General features: G+C 40.3%; 2 protein-coding genes across 2 annotated transcripts in view; one reads left to right on the top strand and one right to left on the bottom strand.

The window, feature by feature from the left end:
- LOC145434596 (uncharacterized) overlaps positions 1 to 21134 on the bottom strand; it is a 269611-nt gene that overhangs the window by 73713 nt on the left and 174764 nt on the right. The window lies entirely within an intron of this gene.
- LOC145434686 (somatostatin receptor type 1-like) lies at positions 36 to 1043 on the top strand. The gene has a single exon (XM_080312033.1). It carries the CDS (start codon positions 36 to 38, stop codon positions 1041 to 1043), a length of 1008 nt encoding a protein of 335 aa, XP_080168159.1.

The raw sequence follows: 21134 nt of genomic DNA, 5'->3' as shown, positions 1-21134 counted from the left end.
TATCGCGGCACAATAAACTGAGTAAACTTCAAAGGATGTATTCTACGCTCAGTTATAATGAAACAGGGAACGCGTCTGATAGCGAGAAATTCGCTTTCAATCGCATAGAGTCCGCAGTACTTTCTGCTACATTCGGAGTGCAATCAGTCGTTGGATGTATTGGGAGTTTCATGATGGTGATGATCCTGATGCGTATGGAACGTAACACATTTCACATCATCCTCATCGGACTCTGCTTTTCGGACTTCATTTCAGCTTTGAACAGTCCCCTTTACGTGTCCGTGAATGCGACATTCAAGGATTATCGAATGCCGAATCTCTTCTGTTATTTGACGCCAATGATCGAATTCGGAACGTCAATCGTCACAGTCTACCACGTACTACTGCTAAGCGTGATCCGGTTTCGCAGTGTAGTATACGCTGTCTCCTCGCGAGGAGAAATGACTGCTGACAGATGCACAGTGTTCGTCATTTGTTTTTGGATCGGATCGCTGTTGATGATAGTTCCATTTTATTTTGCTTTCGAGGTCGTGAATAGAGGTTCGTCTGTCACTTGCGAAATAATAAGTGACAATAGTGCTATACAGTACCTGACCGGTTTGTCTGTGACGGTTGGTGTGTTCTTACCAATGCTATGCATTACGGGATTTTGTCTGGCGATCATCTTGTTTCTCACTCGTGGAAGACCAACTATTGCTACCAGATCGTCCAATTCGTCATCGCAGAAGAGGGAAAAGAAGGCCCTACACCAGCTCTGGATTGTAGTGATCAGCTTCCTGGTTGGATACACGGTAGATTATAGTGTAAAGCTTTTCATTATCATACGAAGACATCACATTTCCGATAGGCATGTAACGACAGTATCTCTGATCGCGCACGGCGTACTTCGCGCCACTGAATGTCTTAATCCTGTCATTTACTATTTCGGAGCGCATGAAATTAGAGATACGGCGAAAATATGGTACCAGCAAAAATTTCCCAACATCATACCATGCAATAATGAAGACAGACGGAACTCCGAAGAAATGACAGTCTCGGCTTGAGTAAACGTGCAACCGAATCGTGATGGTGTTGGTGGCACCTTCATAAGGACTGTTGTGTCATCGCTATGATTTTTGTCGCCCACGACCTATAGACGTTCATGATATGATTTGATGTGTTTATAATCATGCTGTTGTCGTCAATTTCGTAGTAAGGTCCTGTCCTTATCATTTGGTGACTTCACGTCAATCGATATTGTGATATCCGACCTCCCGACCTATAGCACGGCCCTCTTTCGTGCGAGGCTATTTGTAATACAACGCTTGCGCGAATTGGGTTAACATGACGAGTCCAGATAAACCTCCAATACTTATAGCGAGATCGGACGTTTATATATACTGTAGTCATGCGTTTAATATTTACCACGTCACGCGTGCGTATTGTTTTTCACACAATGTATTTATAGGTATGGTGCGAACCCCTGAAAGTTTCTAGTTCGTGTGAACGCAAACCTTTTTGAAATATTCCGTGCGAACGCCAACGTGAGCCTATGACGTCACGTGACGTCATATTACTAATCATATCCCTACACTACACTACATTTCAGTTAAGTAATGCAACAATGTACACTGTACACGATATCCGAAGATTCAGGCCACATTATGCCACAATGCGGAAGAGCATGCTGACTTTTTGAACATCACCAAATGCATCCGCTGGAAAAATCGAATGATCTAATTATCCCATGAAATCGATATTTTCCGTCGCTTTGTCAACAATTTCGACGAGGACTTGCAAGGCAATGTGAGCTTACGTCTCAACGGTATAGGCTAGACCGGACAATGTATGTGGCGTCTGACTATTGCTATTGTGAAACGGGTTTCTATACTTGCTACCGATATCACCTAATAAACAAGTTATACAATAGCCAAGACCCCAATCGCGCGGATTTGGTTGTTATGATTAGGGCTGGGCAAAATCGAGTACCATACCCGATATCACTGCACTTATTGACAAGGTAATTGGATGATAATGACTTCGGAAATGTGTTATTTCATGTAACGTTGGTAGCTTTGTACTATGTTTCGTATGCTTCAATGCGGCCAATCATGGTTATAAGCCTTCCACATTGGAAAATTGTATCAAAACTATAATTCTCGTTGATAAATTAACTTTCAGTGGCGAGAAGCGTGTAATTTTAGTACTCGAAAAAATCGTCTTTTACTACTCGACTCGAATCATTAGAATTAATACTCGAATCAGATTCGAGTACTCGGATCATTGTGCCCAGCCCTAATTATGATACAATACACATATCAAATCAAGAGGGATCCCGTATACACCTGATAGAATTTTGACATCAGGCAACCAAGTATTCTTTATATCAACTTCATTGTTTGATTGAATCAGCACAATTCGCTAATTACGTTCATTTATTGTATCTCGTTGCTGCTATAGTGTGATTGCGGGCCAAGCTAACAACAGAGAGTCTCTAAATATTCACAAACGCAAAGCTGAATATTTGCAGCAAACTTTTGTAACAAAGCAAGAAAAAAAATTGAAATTGACAAGGTGCACACTGGTTTAGTGTTGAATTTATTTTTATGATGTCAGCGTCATGCAGAGATTTGTCTGAAGTTGAAATGCAAAGGATTTCAACCAAAGATGTTATATTGATGTGAAAATTTGTAATAAATGAAAAAAAGGTTTACAGTGCAGAACCTATCAATGTTTGTTTGTGAACGCGAGCCGCTAAATTTCAAAGGTTCACATACAGAACGCGAACCTCACGTTCACATCATCCCCAATATTTACAGACCACTATTCCAAGACAAGAAGTTACGTATGAACTGCATGGTGCAGTCGTGAATCGTATTAACAGTAAAGTGTGGTCAGGGGAGGCAAGTGACGCAGTGCCTCACCTGTAGTCAGAATGAGTTAAAGAAAATTGTGACGGCACCTTCAATGATTATGACACCAATAATGATGTGCATTTTCCATCGATGCTCATGCATGAATAATTCTCAAACGTTTTGAAATACAGCATCACGGAATTATCTTATTTCATGGTAAACAATATAGCGCGAGAGGAGAGATGAGGCACAGACTGGCCAAGCCTCACCTGCACGATAGCGCAATTCATCATTTTAACAGATCAGAATTTTTTTTTAACTGATATTTTTCGAATGCTATTGTGGCATCGATTTCGAAAATCTAAAGAACAACAATGCCAGAGCACTAGAACCCTCTCAAAATTGTCTAACATAGTGAAATTTAGCATTGTTACGTATAACGGCACTGTCGAGAAACAATGGCTTGGAGAGGCACAGATGCATATGCCTCACCTAATATGTTAGCCAACAATCTTACAATCCAAGCGCAGTTATACCATGTTATACCACCGACGGGCATTCTAGTGTACCAACTATGTTAAAATTGAAGTTTCCAAAGTATAACCTTTGTGTGTTGCGAAATTTAAATGGATTTTCCTCGAAATTTCGGTTTTGCGTAAGTATAAGTATACTAGTAACCATTTTTGAGGGAGAAAAGTCATCTAATCAACTTGAAAATTTGAAGATTGACATATATTGGGATAGTAAATTAATTTTCGGGGCGTTGGTAAGGGGTCCATCCGTATTTGCTTATGAAAGTCTAAAAATGCCATTTTTCGCATTTCTCAAAAACTGATTTTTCTCTCACATGTTACCCCTTGTTGGACTAAAAAAATCTATCCTGTGCATTGCATCTATTTCAATCCCTAAATGGCACTAAGAAACAAATTCACTGAAAAAGTTTGGTCTGAGAATTTTCCTTGAAATTGGTCCGAAAGTCTCAAAATTTGGTAAAAATATTTAAAAAAAACTTGATCGGAATGTCCACCAAATCACCTTATGTCCAAATTTAAGAAAGATGGCTTCATTAGTTGTCAAGTTATAGGCGTTTCACTAATTTTTCAATTCGAGGGATCGTCTCCCCCTTAATGGCTTCGGTGTAATTGCCCCTAATTTAATGAAAAAGATCATGCTAATGCCGTTTTCAACTAAGAGTGGCGAGGCTATCTGTTTGTGGCAGTGATGCCTTCTAAATAATAACATGCTGACATCTTTCTTCTGTGCGATGAAGTGAGTCAGGCGTGACTGAGAGCCCTCGTTGCAGGATGGGACACTTGCTGAAACAACCTCTACATGTAAGGGTTATTGCGCACCGCGCCTTTCGGATTGCAATCATCGATTTTGGCTTGTTATGCAATTTACCTCGTTGTAAATTGAGATGATTTCGCGACTTGGATCAACGATTGTGCAGGTTAGTGGTTCCCAACCTGGGCGATATCGACCTCCGGTGGGCGAATTTGAGAAATACGGGGGTGGGGATGAAAATGTCAAACCGGGCGATTGGGGTCCGAAAACATACGAAAGGGGCGATTGGTAGCGAAAATGTTAAAATACTTCCATTCGGATATCTATAATTACCCGAACACCGGCACAAAATACACGTGAAAAACTGCCCCAAAAGTTGATTAAAGAAAGTTGTAACTCGCCACCACTGTCCTCAGATACCGGAATCGCCGCGAAAATTTGACCATTTTGCAGTCAATTCAACAGCGATCAAGGTTAGTTGTATAAGTTTCCCGTTTATATGTGCTCTTTCTCGTATCCGATAACATGGGGGGAGGGGGGGCGGTGATAAATATTTGTTGAGCTTGATACGGGGGCTATGAGTCGAAAAGGTTGGAAGCCACTGGACAGCTGTACTTTTTCAATATAATATCCACAAACGAAACGTTCTGCACCAAAACACCATACCCCACGATGTATAGAAATATAGAGATAGGGTGTTCAGGTATCCCGCATACTCTGCCTTCTTATATATGTATGATCATGTTATTTATTTGCCTGCTATCGTCATATACCTATTAAACACGCTTAATTTTATGCATTCGAATTACCAAATACTATAATAGGCCATTTTATCTAGCCGCATAGTGTTTAATACAGCTCTTACTTACGTGCGATCGGAGTCTTCGAATATTTTGAACAGCGGGATTATTATATCAGACTTGGCGAAAAGTAAAGGCCAAATATTCACCGTTTTTACTGGACTAGAAGTAAAAATACCCCTTCATGACCGACCGAGTCAGGAGTAGAGTTCGTTGTTTCCAAGACATGTCAAAACGGAGTGGTAGTGGATAATGTATGGTTAGAGGATTCGTCGAGTGAGTATAGTTTTTATAATTATATCTCACCGCATTGGATAGGTAATACATTTGTTCAGCATTCTACGTTTGAGTATTTGACAGTTTGAATTGTTAATTCTAGTTGTAATTTAGTAGAAAAGTACGGCGTAACTTTCACTTTTCCTTAGGTATCAACGTTGACTATACCTTGTCACCAGATCTAGGGTTACCACGGCGGATCAGTGCTCAGTGATCACCATCTTGATTCGGCATAATCTCTAAGGATACCTGGCTGACCCCAATGAGTCAATCTACTCGGGTTTGCGACCGGCACTGATTCTGCTCGTCAATGACTGTTTTCTACAAAACAACCGTCCGAAATTGAACCGATGAAACAGCGGTTGGGCCATTGTCACGCGGTGACTAAAATTAAGTGCGATCCATATATACCAGTGATTATTAACCTTTTTTCTTCCAGCGCCCCTTTTCAAAAACTGTCTGGGTCTGGTGCCCCCTATTTCAAGGACTGTAGTAAAAAACAATGGGTAAGTGGTCGAAGTCTGGTTTCGGGTTGGCAATACGGGGAAATTAATTGTATTGGGTTTTGTTTTATTGCTTTGTGTGACTACTAGATCAACTGAAAATGTGGCAGAGATGTTTGCTAACATTAAATTTAGTCGTGCACCGAGCTCTTAACTTCAACATGAATGTGATGGGTGACAATATTAGGCAGTATCATCCTTTAGGCTACGATGAAGAAATATTCTGACGATTTAATTTCGTAGCTCTCAACTACAAGCACATTTGGTTAATCAATTCGGCCAAAAAGCTTCAAAACATTCCCAATGTACATAGGACTCTTGAAAGTTGTACATACAGTGCCTTTTCGATTTCGACACGAAGTTCGCTGCCGGATACAATATCTAGTTCAAAACATTTCGGGGGAGATAACCTGAGCTACCAGTATCAGTTTCAGTTTCAGTTTATTATTATGTTCATCATTTCAAAACACCACAAAACTGCGATACAATGAAAAGATAAGAAGGTGTCGAAACGACTTGGAGTAGCTAGCGTGACCGGAGTATTTTACCGGGGAATTGGCAATCCAAAAGTACGCCAAATTCATTTTACATGAATTAAAATAAACCACTACATTCATGGAAACATCGTCGGTGAATATTTCGTGATGAGAGCAACGAAAAACGTTGTGATTTGACAGATTTTGTCGAATATTAGTTTGCAATGAGAACTCAGGGATCTATAGAACTATTGTTCTACTATCTATTCATATGTCCTTACTACCTCATCTACTACGAGGACATTTTTTCATCGCCCCTATTACCACCCCCGGAGCGTTTTCGCCCCCTTCAAAATCCAAATCGCCCCACGAGGGGCGCCGGAGACAAGTTTAAGAGCAAGCGAAAAATCTATTGTTCCTTTCATAGTCATGCGCAAAGGCAGATAAATAAAATATTGTGCTCTTGTGTAATAAATTAATTACAGCTGCGGTACATTGCAGTAATTGGCACTAATCACGTAAAACGCGCAACTTCGGCTTAGTCGTGTTGTACAATAGTTCGATACGAAACGATTCTACAATTACCTTATAATATGTTTCTGTGTAACACACGCATAAAAACGTAACATAATAAAGGTATTCTTCAAATACAGTACCAGGCCATGTGGCAATGGCTAAAACGGTATTTTCTGTACCATTCTGTTTTATAGAATAGACGAAATTGCACCGAATTATAAGCGATTGTGACGCTGAACCCTCTAATTCTATGAATTCATTTCCGATTGTTACTGCATGGATCGTCACTTTTTCAATATAATCGCTACGAGATGTTTTTGCAACTTTTGCGCAACTTTTTTACCACTTCAGGCAGCTTCCTAAATACTCGGAAGTTATGTATAGTATGGTGTTTTAGGCTGTTTAGAGGAATCTTATATTGTAACTTTTTGCAACTCTTTTCGATTTTTTTCTGGTCAACTGTTTATGCAGCCAACTTTTTACTCGAAATATTTGTGACTATATGTACTTAAAGCGCGTGTTCATAATTATCAATATTATTTATTTCAATATCGTTTAAATTTGAGGTTCACTCTGATTTGACGTACATTCAGGATAGATATATTTTGTGAAAATTAAATGCAACTTTTTACTGAACCTTTGGTGAAAAAATAAGTGCATCTTTCCACGAATATGACTGCAACAAAAACTTGCCCTAATAATCACTCATGTTGTGATAAAACGAACGAAGTACAGTTTATTGCAGGGGTCACCAACACGTGGCCCGCGAGGTCATATTTTGTGGCTCGTGACTTGATTTGAGATTTTGGGAAAGCTTAAATCGTTTTGAAATACTGAAATTGATTTAAGCTAAACATATCGCTGTTCTTTTTCGAAACTAGGTATACTTTTGTGCCCAACATCACTTTTCCTCGGTAGCTGATACGGCCTTTGCGCTGGCGATAGCATTACACGGATGAAGAATTAGCTGATATGAATTGGCATGTTGTCTCGACGTGCTATTGCCCATACACTAACAAGACCGAGACGCCTAAAAAACGACCATGGGCTTTACCACGAGCTCAAGCCTTACGTGTAGTTTTCCAGCAAATACCTTGTCTAGCTAACCCCAGCAACACTTATTTAACATTTTTACAGCCAAACTTTATGAAGACATGTTTAGTTGTTTACATATTTGAAGTGGGTGTGATTAGACTAGTTGATTTTCAAGGTCGTGTCGATCATTCCCATCTGATACGGAATACTGTGCATGCAAATTTTCTATACCACCATCATTGCCGTCTGTTTGTTTTGTACTTTGGCCGAACTAAAAAATAAAGACTCCTCCTCTCTATGCGCGTTCCCTATTGGAGAGCACAGCGATGTGCTGACGTACAGCTTTAAAAACGTGGTGGCATATTTTAACTCGATATTTAATACATGCGGCCCGTGGCCTCAAGGAAATTTGAAAAGTGGCCCGCTACCCGTTTTGAGTTAACGATTCCTGGTTTTTGCGTCATAACTAGGACGATTTGTTTGAAATGTCAAAAACAGTCAAAATTGTAGCGTTAGAACGAAAATTTGTTATAATTGCTCACCGCGTCGAAATTTTTTTGCAACCTACATTTCGTTTGTATCGAAGATTTTTGCACTTATCTTTTGACATTTTACAGCTTGTAGCCTACTTTATAGGCCTACCGTTGCAGACGGCCCACTGTCTGTTTTTCGTGAATCATAAACGGTCGAAGGAAACGCAAATGTTGACATGGTGTTATGCTCAACGTACCGCAATATCCTAACTGAAGCAAGACTGCGTGGACATTGGTTCTTATATCAAGATGAAAAATTGAGATTTAGACCAGTAGTTCTCAAAATTTTTCTCATCTGGCGGATCGGTAAAATTTCAAAAGATATTTGGCGGACATGTCGACCTTTAAATATTGAATCCAACCCAAAATGTCAATTATACATCCGTTTTTCTGCAAGCATGGTTCTAGAGAGTGACGTTTTAGGGTTTTGTTCGTAATTAAATATATTTATGATAGTATTCGTGCGAATTTACGGTATTGTCTGCTCAGTGCTGATTCAAGGTAAAATTGACTTGCCCAGATAAACATACAGCCAAATACTTTCGGGCCGGAAGGCCGTGGATTAACTGATCGTGCCAACTCGAATAATATTATTCTCTTCGACAATACCCAGTGATTAAACGTTTCGGAGTAGAATCAAACACCTTGTCGAGATATCTCGCTCATTTCATTTCCCACCACTTCCAAACGTACTACGAGTACAATGCGCGGCACGAAAACACCTGGCAACAGCGATACCAGACCATCTACAAAATTATTGAATCGAAAATGAATGATCGTGCAAAATGCGCGATTTAGTGAGTCAGCTCGTACTTAGCGAGTCGTTCTCATGTCGTCACCGGAGACAGCTTGAACATGTTTCCCTGCCTAATCTTACCTCAAGATGTTCTGCATCAGTTTAAAATTTGATGTTTTATTCATTTTATCAACGGACAAGCCTTACACATCTTGCATCTTAAAATTAAGGTATAAAATCCTAAGATATATGGCGGACTTGCCCCGGTCTACAGACCGACGGTTGAGAACCACTGATGTAGACAACATTGTCAGAATGAAGCAACACGCTGTGTCACCAGGAGTGTACGCACAACTTTGGCGTTGCCAGCCAACAACTGCTGCTGTTGAACGTTATTTCTCCATTCTTGGCAAGCTGCTTAGTATAAAGACAGACACTTTCTACCCGAGAATGTAGGTAAGTATCTTTCGTTCTACTACAACAAATTTTACCTATTTCTACTATAGTGCATGATGTAACTACTAACCACTTAGTAAGGATAGACAGTTTCAACCAGAAATGAAGATAAGTAGTAGGGCCTATATTTCTAACATTATGATCGAAAACACCTAATTTACATAAATGAGGCCAAACTTTGTCAAAATCAAGTTTTTCAAAGTAAAAAATGTCAACATTTTGATTTTTCAGGTCAAAATCTTCCGTTTTTTAGGTCGGAAAACCCCTTTAGTTATAATCAAATATGCGAATTGCGCAGTTTTTCACATTGCAGTTTTTACTTTTGTTTCGTTCCCTGGCATGTTGGCCGAATAAAAAGATTTTCCGGTGCCCAAATGAAGTGGATTCACCTGTATGCTTAAATGCTTTGAAGAGCTTCTTGGAGGTACAGAACTTTTTTGATAAAAGTTGATTCCAAGGCACACAAATGGAATTGTGAACGGTCAAGACGTCTGCAGGACCGCATAAACCAACATGTCCCCAGATTTATCAGAACACGTGCGTCACGCGATGTGAAAAGCTCACCCTTAACTCATCCACTTAAGATTGATGCTGATCGATCAAAGGCCATTAATTCTGCCATCGGCAAACATCTGTTGGATAATCCGATTTGTGCGAATAATTATCGAGACGACCGATTTCGAATCGTAGGGCGAGGCCGTTCACAATTCCATTTGTGTGCCTTGGAATCAACTTTTATCAAAATACACCAACCAAAACTCTGTCAACAAAAGGAGTTCGTGTACCACCTAAAAATAGTACATTGAACGCTCTCTCATTCGAAATTTCATGCTGGTGACGTCATATTTTGTGATACGATTGTTGATATACAATGTTCTTTCCAATTCTCTACTAGTTGCTGACGATTACCCCTGACGAGTGTCAGCCGAAAATATTCGGGTTCATTTCAATATGAATATACAATTTAATTGTATATTAAATGCTTTGAATACATAATTTCAGTATGGAGATGTACAGAGAGATCGAAAATATGAATTTTGTCAATGCGGCTTATTCCACTTCATTATCCATCTTATACTGACTTGATTTGCTCGACATTACAAAATAATCTACCGACCGACGCATTTAAATCCACGCCTATCAAGGGCATAGGAACATGCTACGCAGTGAACTCTCCGGTAACCTATAGATATAGCCAGGGTTGCCATACCGTCCTTATTTCTAAGATTTGTCCTTATTTTTAAGGGCCACGTCTTAGAAAACTCGAATGTCCTTATTTCTAAGAAATGTACTTTTTTTCGACTTGCGTCCTTATTTTGTCTTATTTTCAACAACTACAGAACTTCGATCGTGTTTTCCTCTGGTATCTGTGTTGCATGATATATTAAAATTATGCCTTCGCGTCGAGCTTTTATGACATCATGAATGAAAGGAACTACTGTGGCGTACACACCACTAGATTAGACTTCATAGTGGTAAGATAGCTAGGGCAGTGTGTAGTATAGAAGTTTCGGCTGTACCAAGCTATCGCTGCGGACGTCATTTTAGCCGTAAACAGCAATACCAGGTTTCTGCTGTTTAGCCTACAGCAGATATAAGCTGTGGGGAAGGCAGCATTTATAGGTACTGAAAAAGGGCACAGTGCAGTCGACACTTGGGTTAAAAAGTAGTAAAGTTATAAATCATTGATAAATTTATATCGCACATATAGTTTTAGCTACTAACAAGGATAAATCTGATTAGTTAAAATGATCAGGCGTAAAAACTTTTTCGTGACGATTATGAGAGAGAATTCAAAGGTATCAAAGGAAGCTTAAAGGGCGAGTGTTTTGCACATTGCAATATTTACAATTGTGATATTAACCTGGGGGCCATAGGAAAGACCGCTATTTCAGCCTACATTGATACCCCAAAACACAAGAAGAATGTCATAATGATAGATTCGAACCAGTCGATGAACAATTTTCTCACAAGTCGATCAGCACCAACGACCACAGACCACAAGTGGCAGCTGCTGCTGAGGGTACCTGGGCATTCCAAACCGTCAAACACCAGCAATCATTCCTCTACTACGATTGCAAAAGGAATATTCCCCGATTCCAACATGGACCAAGACTACAATCATTGTTACTGGAGTTCATGCTCCATACGCTCAAAAATTGATTTGTCCAAACTTGGTGTACAGCCTTTTACCATCTTGGTTGACGCGTCTAATCAGAACGAAGTGAAAAAGTTTGGTTTATCACCCTATAAGAGGCCCCAGACCAACGTTCTTTTGAGGGGGGCGGCTGACAAAGTGCTGTTTTGGCCGGGAGTAAAGGTAAACCAAGACCTCAGCTGTCGTGAGATCCATGAAGCACTTTCTAATAACAAGAAGTTGCTGGAGAAGGTTGTTTTTGCTAAAAGTATGGAATGTGATACGCCACGGCTCGTGTAAATACAAAGTATGGACAAAAAGACTTTTTAATGCTAATCTAATTTTTCGACTGTCCTTATTTTTGGGTCCATGTCAATGGCAACCCTGGATATTGCCCCATTCAGAGTAGACTCGAATGCGTGGAGATAGGAAGCGTCGCCATTAAGGGACGTAAATACCGTCTCCGTGGGTAAATAGAAAAGGATACTGCTTGTTAAAATGAGACGCAGGATGCATTCAGTGAACCATTCCCTTTCAATCGCATGGAGTTCGCTGTGATTGTTGCTACGTTCGTAGTGCAATCCGTCGTGTGGGACCTGGAAAGCTCCATGATTGTGGCAATCTTGATGCGAATGTAACGCAACACATTTCACATCATCCTAACGGGACTTTACTTGTGGCACGTCATTTCAACTGTAAACAGTCCACTGTACGTTCTCGGGAATAGGACATTCAAGGATTTCCGAAATCCGAACTTCTGTAATTTGTTAGCAAGTGTTGACGTCGGAACGTCCACCATAATACCCTATCACATACTACTGTTATGTGTGATCCGGTTTCGCAGTATAGTCAAACCTGTTAGCTCGCGAGGACAAATGACTGCTGAAAGATGCCCTGCATTTGTTATTTGTTTTTGGATTGGTTCAATGTTTGCAATATTTCCATTTTATTTTGAGGTCGTGGATACCAGCACGTTTGTCACTAGCGACGTAAAAGTGATGGAAATATTGTTGTCCAGTAACCTCCTTGTCTATGACGCTTGGCGTCTTCCTACCGATGCTTCGCATCGCAAGATTTCCACTGGCGATCATTTTTATGTAGTGCTTTAAAGATCTTCGCATCAAGGGTGCGTATCGTCTTTCACAACACAGCTCACTGGTCCAACCGAAACAGTAATGGGTTAAACATCTCAATATCACGCGTTTACGTATCGTCCTTCACAGCGATCCTGATATTGCCGATAATATTAAAGACAAGATGTCTGTTCCATATATTATCCACGCCCTGCTCTTAGGATTAGACCCATCCTTATCAGTGTTGGGATGACTCAAGTCATGACTTGACTCGAGTCTGACTCGAGTCACCTTTTTCAAATGACTTGACTTGACTCGAGTCACTTTGCTAAAATGACTTGACTTGACTTGACTCGGCGTATCAGAAATGAGGATTGACTCGTGACTCGGAGCAAATTTCACGAGTCAATTTCAAGTCATCAAGTAATCGGTGTCCACAAAAGTTATTGTATCTTGCATATGTTCGGATTGCTCGCGAAACGCTGGTGTAACCCGTGAGAGCGACCAATCATTCATTGGTCGTACGTTTTACTGAGCCTCCATTGTTCTCTCACTGATAAATTGACCGCAAACGAAAGGACCGAAGCTTACAGCTTATGTTGTCGCAAACTAGTATAGTAAAGTAATTTAATAGCAAAATGTGTATTTCTGTTCACTGTTCTTACCTTAATCAAACCTCTTGTCTTATTGAAATATAATTCGAATATACTGCATATAGTCCTCACCCATTGCCGCCGGCTCGAATATATCATATATCAATTTGTAAATACGTAATTTATTGCATCTTATCAGTTCGCTATTCTCTATTTTGGCTGGTAACTATAACCTGAGGCTATGCAATTACTTACGAAGTTAGCAGTTCTACGTATATGTGAGCGATACAGCGCCTTTTTTGCGTGTATATTCGTTAATCGGTTAAAAATCAATGACCACTCAATCTGTATTTTATACAGCTAGTAAGATTCAATGACGTAACCATGCCTCATACTTTGAAAAGGCAACTTGACTTGAATTGTGACTTGACTCGTGACTTGACTTGACTTGACTCGACTTGACTCGAGTCACCTCCAAAAATCGAGTGACTTGACTTGACTCGAGTCACCTTCGAAAATCGATTGACTTGACTTGACTCGAGTCAAAATCTGCAATGACTCGAAATGACTCGTGACTCGAAGGTAGTGACTTGATCCCAACACTGATCCTTATTACCATTATCATTGGATCGTGTAATCGCAATTAATAACACTGCTTATCTCGTTAATGCGGTCGCTACAATTATATTATCTAACACTGTCTCTGTGGATTAAAAATCGAGGCGATATGTATACTGATTTTCAGCGACTTGAGTTGTGCGAATAATTATTAACCTCTTCAATTCGTCTTTGTTTAAAACGGTATTAGAGGGCCGGGCTTATCGTGAAAAGCGGCGTAGCTATATGCGAAATCGTTTTCGTCTTACGAGTATGAATCATAACGCACCTCGCTTCGAATTACAATTACTGACTTCGTGATGATCGATTTTGGATTGTTATGCAATCCACCCCGTTCGAAGACACGATAGATTCCGATTGTATAGTTGGACATGTTCATTATACATCATACTACACGAAGCCGTCAATTTCATAGATTGTGGGTCGTGATCAGGGTGCAAGGGATATTGAGATCGTGTGCTTTAAAACACTACACATCCTACTATGCCGAAGTACATGGATAAAATTGTTGGGTATTCAGCGTAATCGGAAATAGTTACAGCTGAGATGTCAGAGGATGCAGGCTTCAGATGTATGTCTCTGATCAGTGACTTTACTTATCGCTATAGCAGTACACAATATCCATGTTACGCGTTTAAGTTTTATATTAGTCGGTCATTTATTTGCATCGGTGTTGTACTATTTAGAAATGGCATATGCACTGCACATGTTGTCGCATAACTCTGTAGGATCGCAGTCGTTGGCTGCTTTTTAGTAAAGAAACGAAACCCTCAACTTCCGTGATGGTATATTAACTTATTCTACATTAACCTGTACAATTCCCCGACAAAAATCGCGCTGCGGTGCAGGGCCAAATGATTTTGAATAAGGGTACATTAGGGTAGTCGCACGTGTGACCTTCCAAATCACGCGCACCAGGTGCCACTCGCAATGAGGAATGCGCAGTTCTCAAGATTCTCAAAAGGATTCAGATCGAAGCGAAAGTATACTGATTTAGGAGCGTGTCTGTTTGTCGTTGTTATTTCATAAAAAACGATTTGGAGCTTACCACTATTTGGCCTTGAACACTGCATGGTTCTCAGCCGCCGGTACCGGTCCGGGCGGTCCGTATGAACTTTTCTAGTGGCCCACCACGTTCATCATAGTTTATTTTTACCCCAATTAAAAATGACAAGAAGGTGAACGCTTGAGCATTATTCAGAGATATGAAAGATCTAAATTTAGTCTTCCATAATCTTCAATAGGACCACACAACACGCTTAATATCAAAAAGACAGTAACTTATTTTTCAATAAATTCAACTAAAGTTCCCAGTATTACTTATGAGTTTCATACATTTTGCATGATTCCATCTTAGGTAAGTTTGATTTGAAATTTTACCGGCTCCAGCAGTGGCGACTCGTCCGATCGGGCAACTGGAGCATTGCCCCACCTAAAATTCTGTTCTGTGAAGATGATTCACAATTGATAGACGCACAACAGTCAATATATACTGAAATCACTGCAAAAATCGCATTCTTCTTGGGCTGTCAATTGTAAATGCCTATATATGGAGAAGGCTGAGCTAAAATCGAATTATATTTTGTGTTTTCGCTTTGTAAAAGCCTAGCAGGGGCATGCCCGGACGCGCTCATAACAAGCTTTTCCTGTCTGTTCTCTCAAAGCCACTTACACTAAAGCAGGGTTTCTCAAAGTTTAGGTCGCGACCCGAACATGGGTCGCGAAGCGTATGAATTTGGGTTGCGAGCGCCAGAAGCGATTGCTGAATTTCTTGCAACAGCAAAATTTATTCGCGTTTCCCGCGATATCCTGTGCTTCGTTTGTATCTATAGAAGGTCACTGTGTTGTGTACTATAGCCAATAAGCGAGACACGCAGAAGAGTGGTTACTATACGATGCCTTAATCATTAACATGTGCCGATCTTTGTATTACACAAATTAGTTTGCTGTCATGATAAGAATTGTCTGACATCGGTTTCTCTGGAAGGTCTAACTTAACGCGGGTAACACTTGGGCAGGGTGGTGGAAAAAAAGTTTTTTCTCCGAATAATTTACAGAAATGAATCGGATCTATTCGCGATTGTGAAAAGCTGAATATTCCTACAATCGCTTAACGCCGCCGGAGCCCGTTGGGATGCTTTACTCTAAGGGTGTGTAAATGTATTTCGAGGCCACACTATCCGCCTGGGCCGCACCGCACATGAAACAAGGTTTGGTCCTACAAGCGTTTGCGGCTAAAATGCGGTGCTAGAAATGCAGGATGAGTGCGATAAAACCTTGGCCCAAAATGACCGTTGCTAGTTGGCCAAAACCTCCAATACAGATATGTCCTGTCTTTGAAATGGTCGGCACCGAATATAGTCTCGTCCTTGCAATCTGAGCCCCGCATTACAAATGTGGCCCGTGGAGGAAAATATTGCACCCCGATTTGAAATCGCGTGCGTCACAACTGTTTCATAGAACTACATTGTGAACAATTGGATGTCTACGCCTTCGCTATTTCATACATGCCCGTCAAGACGTAGCATACTGATATTCGAAATGCATCCATATCGATGGATGAGGCTTGGGTCGCGAGATGGACAAAACTCAGATTTTCGTCACGGTATAAACAGTTTCAATATACAATTGAAGTATATTCACATTGAAATAAACTCGAATATTTTCGGCTGACACTCGTCAGGGCAATCGTCAGCAACTAGTAGAGAATTGGAAATAACATGGTATATCAACAATCGTATCACAAAATATGACGTCACCAGCATGAAATTTCGAACGAGAGAGCGTTCAATGTACTATTTTCAGGTGGTACACGAACTTCTTTTGTTGACAGAGTTTGGGTTGGTGTATTTTGATAAAATTCGACTCCAAGGCACACAAATGTAAGTGTGAACGGCCCCTCCCAACGGCGCGAACGAAAATACTCGGGTTTATTTCAATAGGAATGTACTATTCAATTGTGTATTGAAGTTCTGTACCTCCAAGAAGCTCTATAAAAAGTTTAGGAACCACTGCAATAAAGAAACGGTGATTTGCTTTCTCTATTCATATTATCACCGATCAAGCGGGGCAACTTTGCGATTTGCCCCGCCAGTGTGATGTAACAATGTTATCTATAGCTGAACTATGTTGCTGTCCTGTGTACTGAGTTGACCGTTGCTGGTATAGGTCGATTTTGACAGTGTTACGAACCATGATAATTCTTGAAACTTGCTATGTTATGTCGTGATGGTCGTATATAACACTGCTCCAAGTTTCAGGTTTGCTACTCAAAATTAAGATGGTAATTTCGTTTCCGAAGTTGAGTGTGTGCTGATCCGTCATGTACCGCAAACAGATTTTACTCAAAGGCTGGTATTGGTCTCCAATGATTTTGACGATGTTCCATACCGAGATCGGTCATGAGTAGGGCAAGTTTTTCCAACTTTTACAGCTTCCTAAATACTCAGAAGATATGTAGTATGGTGTTTGAAGCTGTTTAAAGGAATCTTATAATGTAGGCTTTAACTGCTTTTCTCTATTTTTTTATGCAAGTTTAGGCAACTTTATTCGATTTTTCATGCGACTAACTTTTTACTGGAAATATTTGGCACTTTATGTGAATAGATGGCTTGATTATTATACTGTGGGTTGAATTTTAAGTCTTTTCTGATTTGAAGTAAATTCAGGCTATACCGATGAAAAATATTCTCAGTGGGTCAATTTTTTCAGGCTATTGATTTTGTTGAAGTCGCCAACACCTAATTTTGCTACACTGCCTTGGATACGGATCGATTCGAGTATATCATACGTTAATAATTCTAAGGAACTTGTCCCTAAATGCAACTTTTCACTGAAACTTCCGTGAAAAATAAAACCAACATTTCACGGATTTGACTGCAACAAAAACTTGCCCTAGTCATGAGATTTGGCATGGTATGTCGTAATTTTAGTATCGAACACTGTGCCAAGTTTTGAGTACGTCACTGAACTATGTTGGTGATAATTTCGTTTCCTAAGTCGAGTGAGAGCCGATTCGTCATTTATCGCTAACAGATTTTACACAGGGCAGTAATTTCGTTATCGAGGTCGATCATGGTAGAGATGGCCGCTGATCTGACACTTACCTATACCGCTGCGGTTGCATTTAATACAAATGGTTGTTTAAAACACTTAAAACATTTAAAACTGGAGTCAGCCGGCCACCTGTTAAATTGATTTCAAATTTGGCAAGGTAGCATCAATTTATTATGTTTATGTACGTGCCCCAATGCCGATAATACATCGATCGCATCAGCTTAATCGTGTTAAGGAGCTCGCGATCTCGCAACATATTCGGCAACACACTCGCCGACAATCGGGAGATTTCAATCACTCCGTCTCGAGAACAAACGAATGCGCATATTTGGTTAATACGGCTAATAAACTAAAGTTACAGGAACTATTTTCTAAGATGCATAGTCTGTTCTGGACTCTGTTCAGTAGTGACACTGATTTTAGAGGACTCAGAACTTTCGATATCAAGAACCTGTAACACATCTTCCGATAGCTGTGTTTTAATAATTGCGCAAGTCAAAACTATCTCAATCACAGCAGACGCGATAGTTCGAGCCGTTGCGCCAGATATCATATTTCTACACAATGATGACGATCGCTACATTTCGGGCCTATAGAAATTGGCATCTATAATATCAAGGTCTTGGTCTTGTTGCCTCACGCCGCGTCTTCTAATAATGTGCATTCGATCAATCAATTAATGCTGATTTTCTCAAGTGAGCTGCATCATTACGAAATACATTGCTCATTTCTGAATCGCCTGCTAGTCAGGGAGTTACACCCAAAAAGTTACTAGGTATGCGCGGCATACCTAGCAGACCCAATCTCAGCGTCTATGACTGTGAAGTTATCGAATTGCCCCGCTGGAGGAATATCGTCTCATTTCAACAGCTTCGTGATATACATTTGAAAGACAATGGTGAAGACCAGCGGCTCTCAACCAATGTTCCCTCTAAGTTATGACGAGTCTGCGCACACTCACCAACTCACTGCGCAGACGCTTGGACAATAGCACGTAACGACTAAAAAAAGGTCATCACTTCGGATTTTTGTGCGCAACTTAGATTTTCTATGCGCAGAGACCGTGTCAGCACTGCGCGTTTGGCACGTGCGCAGCTTAGACGGAACATTGTTCTCAGCCCTTTTCTCCTCGCGGAACGGTATAATTTCAAATAATAATTGACGGACCGCTAGACCTTAATAAATTGACATTAACCCACTATGTAAAGTATGAAACCGTTTTTTAGCACTTATGGTACTACAGAGTGATATTTCGAGGGTATTCATGTGATTTTACGATGGTTAGTCTGCTGACTCGTGGTAAAAAAAATTTTGCCCGGATAAACGTGCTAGCGCCGAGAGTCGATTGCAGTCTTTCGCGATGAAGACCGTGGATTCACCCGATTAAGACCGTGGATTCACCCGATTACGCCAACTCGAATAATATTCTTCTCTTCGACAATATCTAGGGAAGACGCGTTTCGAAGTCGGACCAAGCCAGTGTTGAAATGACCTTGGAAAAATAACTCGACTTGACTCGGCGTTGCAAAAATGTGGATTTACTTGTGACTTGAAGTAATAATTTGCTAGTCAATTCAAAGTCATCAAATTATCGGTCTCGACTTACTCGTTGTACCTGAACGTACAGCAGGCTCTCGACACGCTGATATGATATGTGAACAACCAGTCATTCCACGATTGCGCAACCTGGCTTTACTCTGCCTCCGTCGGCATGTCACAAATAAATTGACGGCAAACGTAGTGATTAGAGCTTACGTTGTCGTAGAATAGTAGTATTCGATCTGTAGCAGTGTATTTCTGCTCAGTACTAATCTTAACAAATCTCTTGCATAATTTGAATCGGGCTGATACATTAGTTTATACATTCATAATACTTGGGTTTACCATATTTTGGAACTCTGAAAAGAGGACACTTTTTCCAAATTTTGACTTGCAATACCGGAGGAAAATACTGAAAAATGATATTTTTTTTCTCATCTCGTGGTCGGTTGACTACAAAAAAAAGGTCAACTTTTTGGCTCGAACCACAAATTACGGTTTTTCTTTCACATTATCGGTTGGTTGACTAAAAAAACGGTCAGCTTCTCGGCTCAGCTCCAGAAATAGCCGCCGCAGTGTTACTTCAGTGCTGATTTACTGTATATCAGTCAATATTTGCCCTATATTTAACCAATATTTTCAAAGAAGAGGATATTTGGGCGTCCTCCGAGGACACTTTCAATAAAGTTAAAAAAACAAGCATACAAATACTCATAAAAGAGGACTTATAGTAACCCCAGTGACGTGCGGTCCAATGAGGCAGGTGAGGCAGTGCCTCACCTGTCGTCTGGATGAGTAAGTGAAAATTGTGAAACCCATCCATGAGTCGTGATTATATTGATGTTACACATCGATGTTCATAAATAACTAAATTTGAACATTTTATTCATCCAACATCATCGATTTGCATCATTATTATTCAAAAATACAGCGCGAAAGGAGAGGTGGGGCACGGGTGAGACACGGGCGGGTCGTGCCTCACCTGCAACTATGCAATTCATCATAAATAGCTCGGAATTCTTAATAACTGGTATCAACGAAATGGTATGGTCACACTGATTCCGAAAATATAAATATTAACAGTGTCAGGGCACCAGAACCCCATAAATCGCCAAGGAAGGTGACCTTCGCCTTCATTACAGGCAATGCTATCATAGAGAAACAATGGCGAGGTGAGGCACAAACGAATCTGCTTCATGCACTATTCGCTAACAATTGGACAATCGAAACGCAGCGAAACGCGCTATCGATTTCGGAATCCATCAGTCTTGTAGGAATTATATAAGTAGCGACGGCCAATGCGTAATTCGCAGCCAATACATTCCCTTACTTATGTAGCTGTTATGTATTTTGCATCCACAGCTACGTTAAATTGTGGTATATGATAGCTACTTGCAAAGGCTGCATTATCGTTGTTTGTGTCCTTTATGCTGTGTTCGACTGCAACTGCAATCCCTTTAACCCCTAATTGTGGTATGTGATTGTGATAACCATATACTTACAAAGCCTGCGTTGTTGTTTGTGGTCAGTGGTGCCACTCCTAAACACTAGATCTAGTTTATTTTGACTTGACCTAGTGCATTTTTTTTCGAAATTCGACAAATCCAGTGTTGTTTTACTGAAAAATAAAATCGTATCTGAGGATGCTTTTTTGATGTTCTTCGAATAA

The sequence above is a fragment of the Botryllus schlosseri genome, chromosome 2, assembly GCF_051294905.1.
Source record: "Botryllus schlosseri isolate E-star chromosome 2, Bs_hap1, whole genome shotgun sequence".
NCBI lineage: Eukaryota > Metazoa > Chordata > Ascidiacea > Stolidobranchia > Styelidae > Botryllus > Botryllus schlosseri.
Note: the sequence above shows the minus strand (reverse complement) of the source record. Positions and strands in the feature narration are given on the sequence as shown.

Excerpts from the sequence above, each read along its gene's own strand:
- LOC145434686 (XM_080312033.1), top strand. The coding sequence starts at position 36 with ATGTATTCTACGCTCAGTTATAATGAAACAGGGAACGCGTCTGATAGC.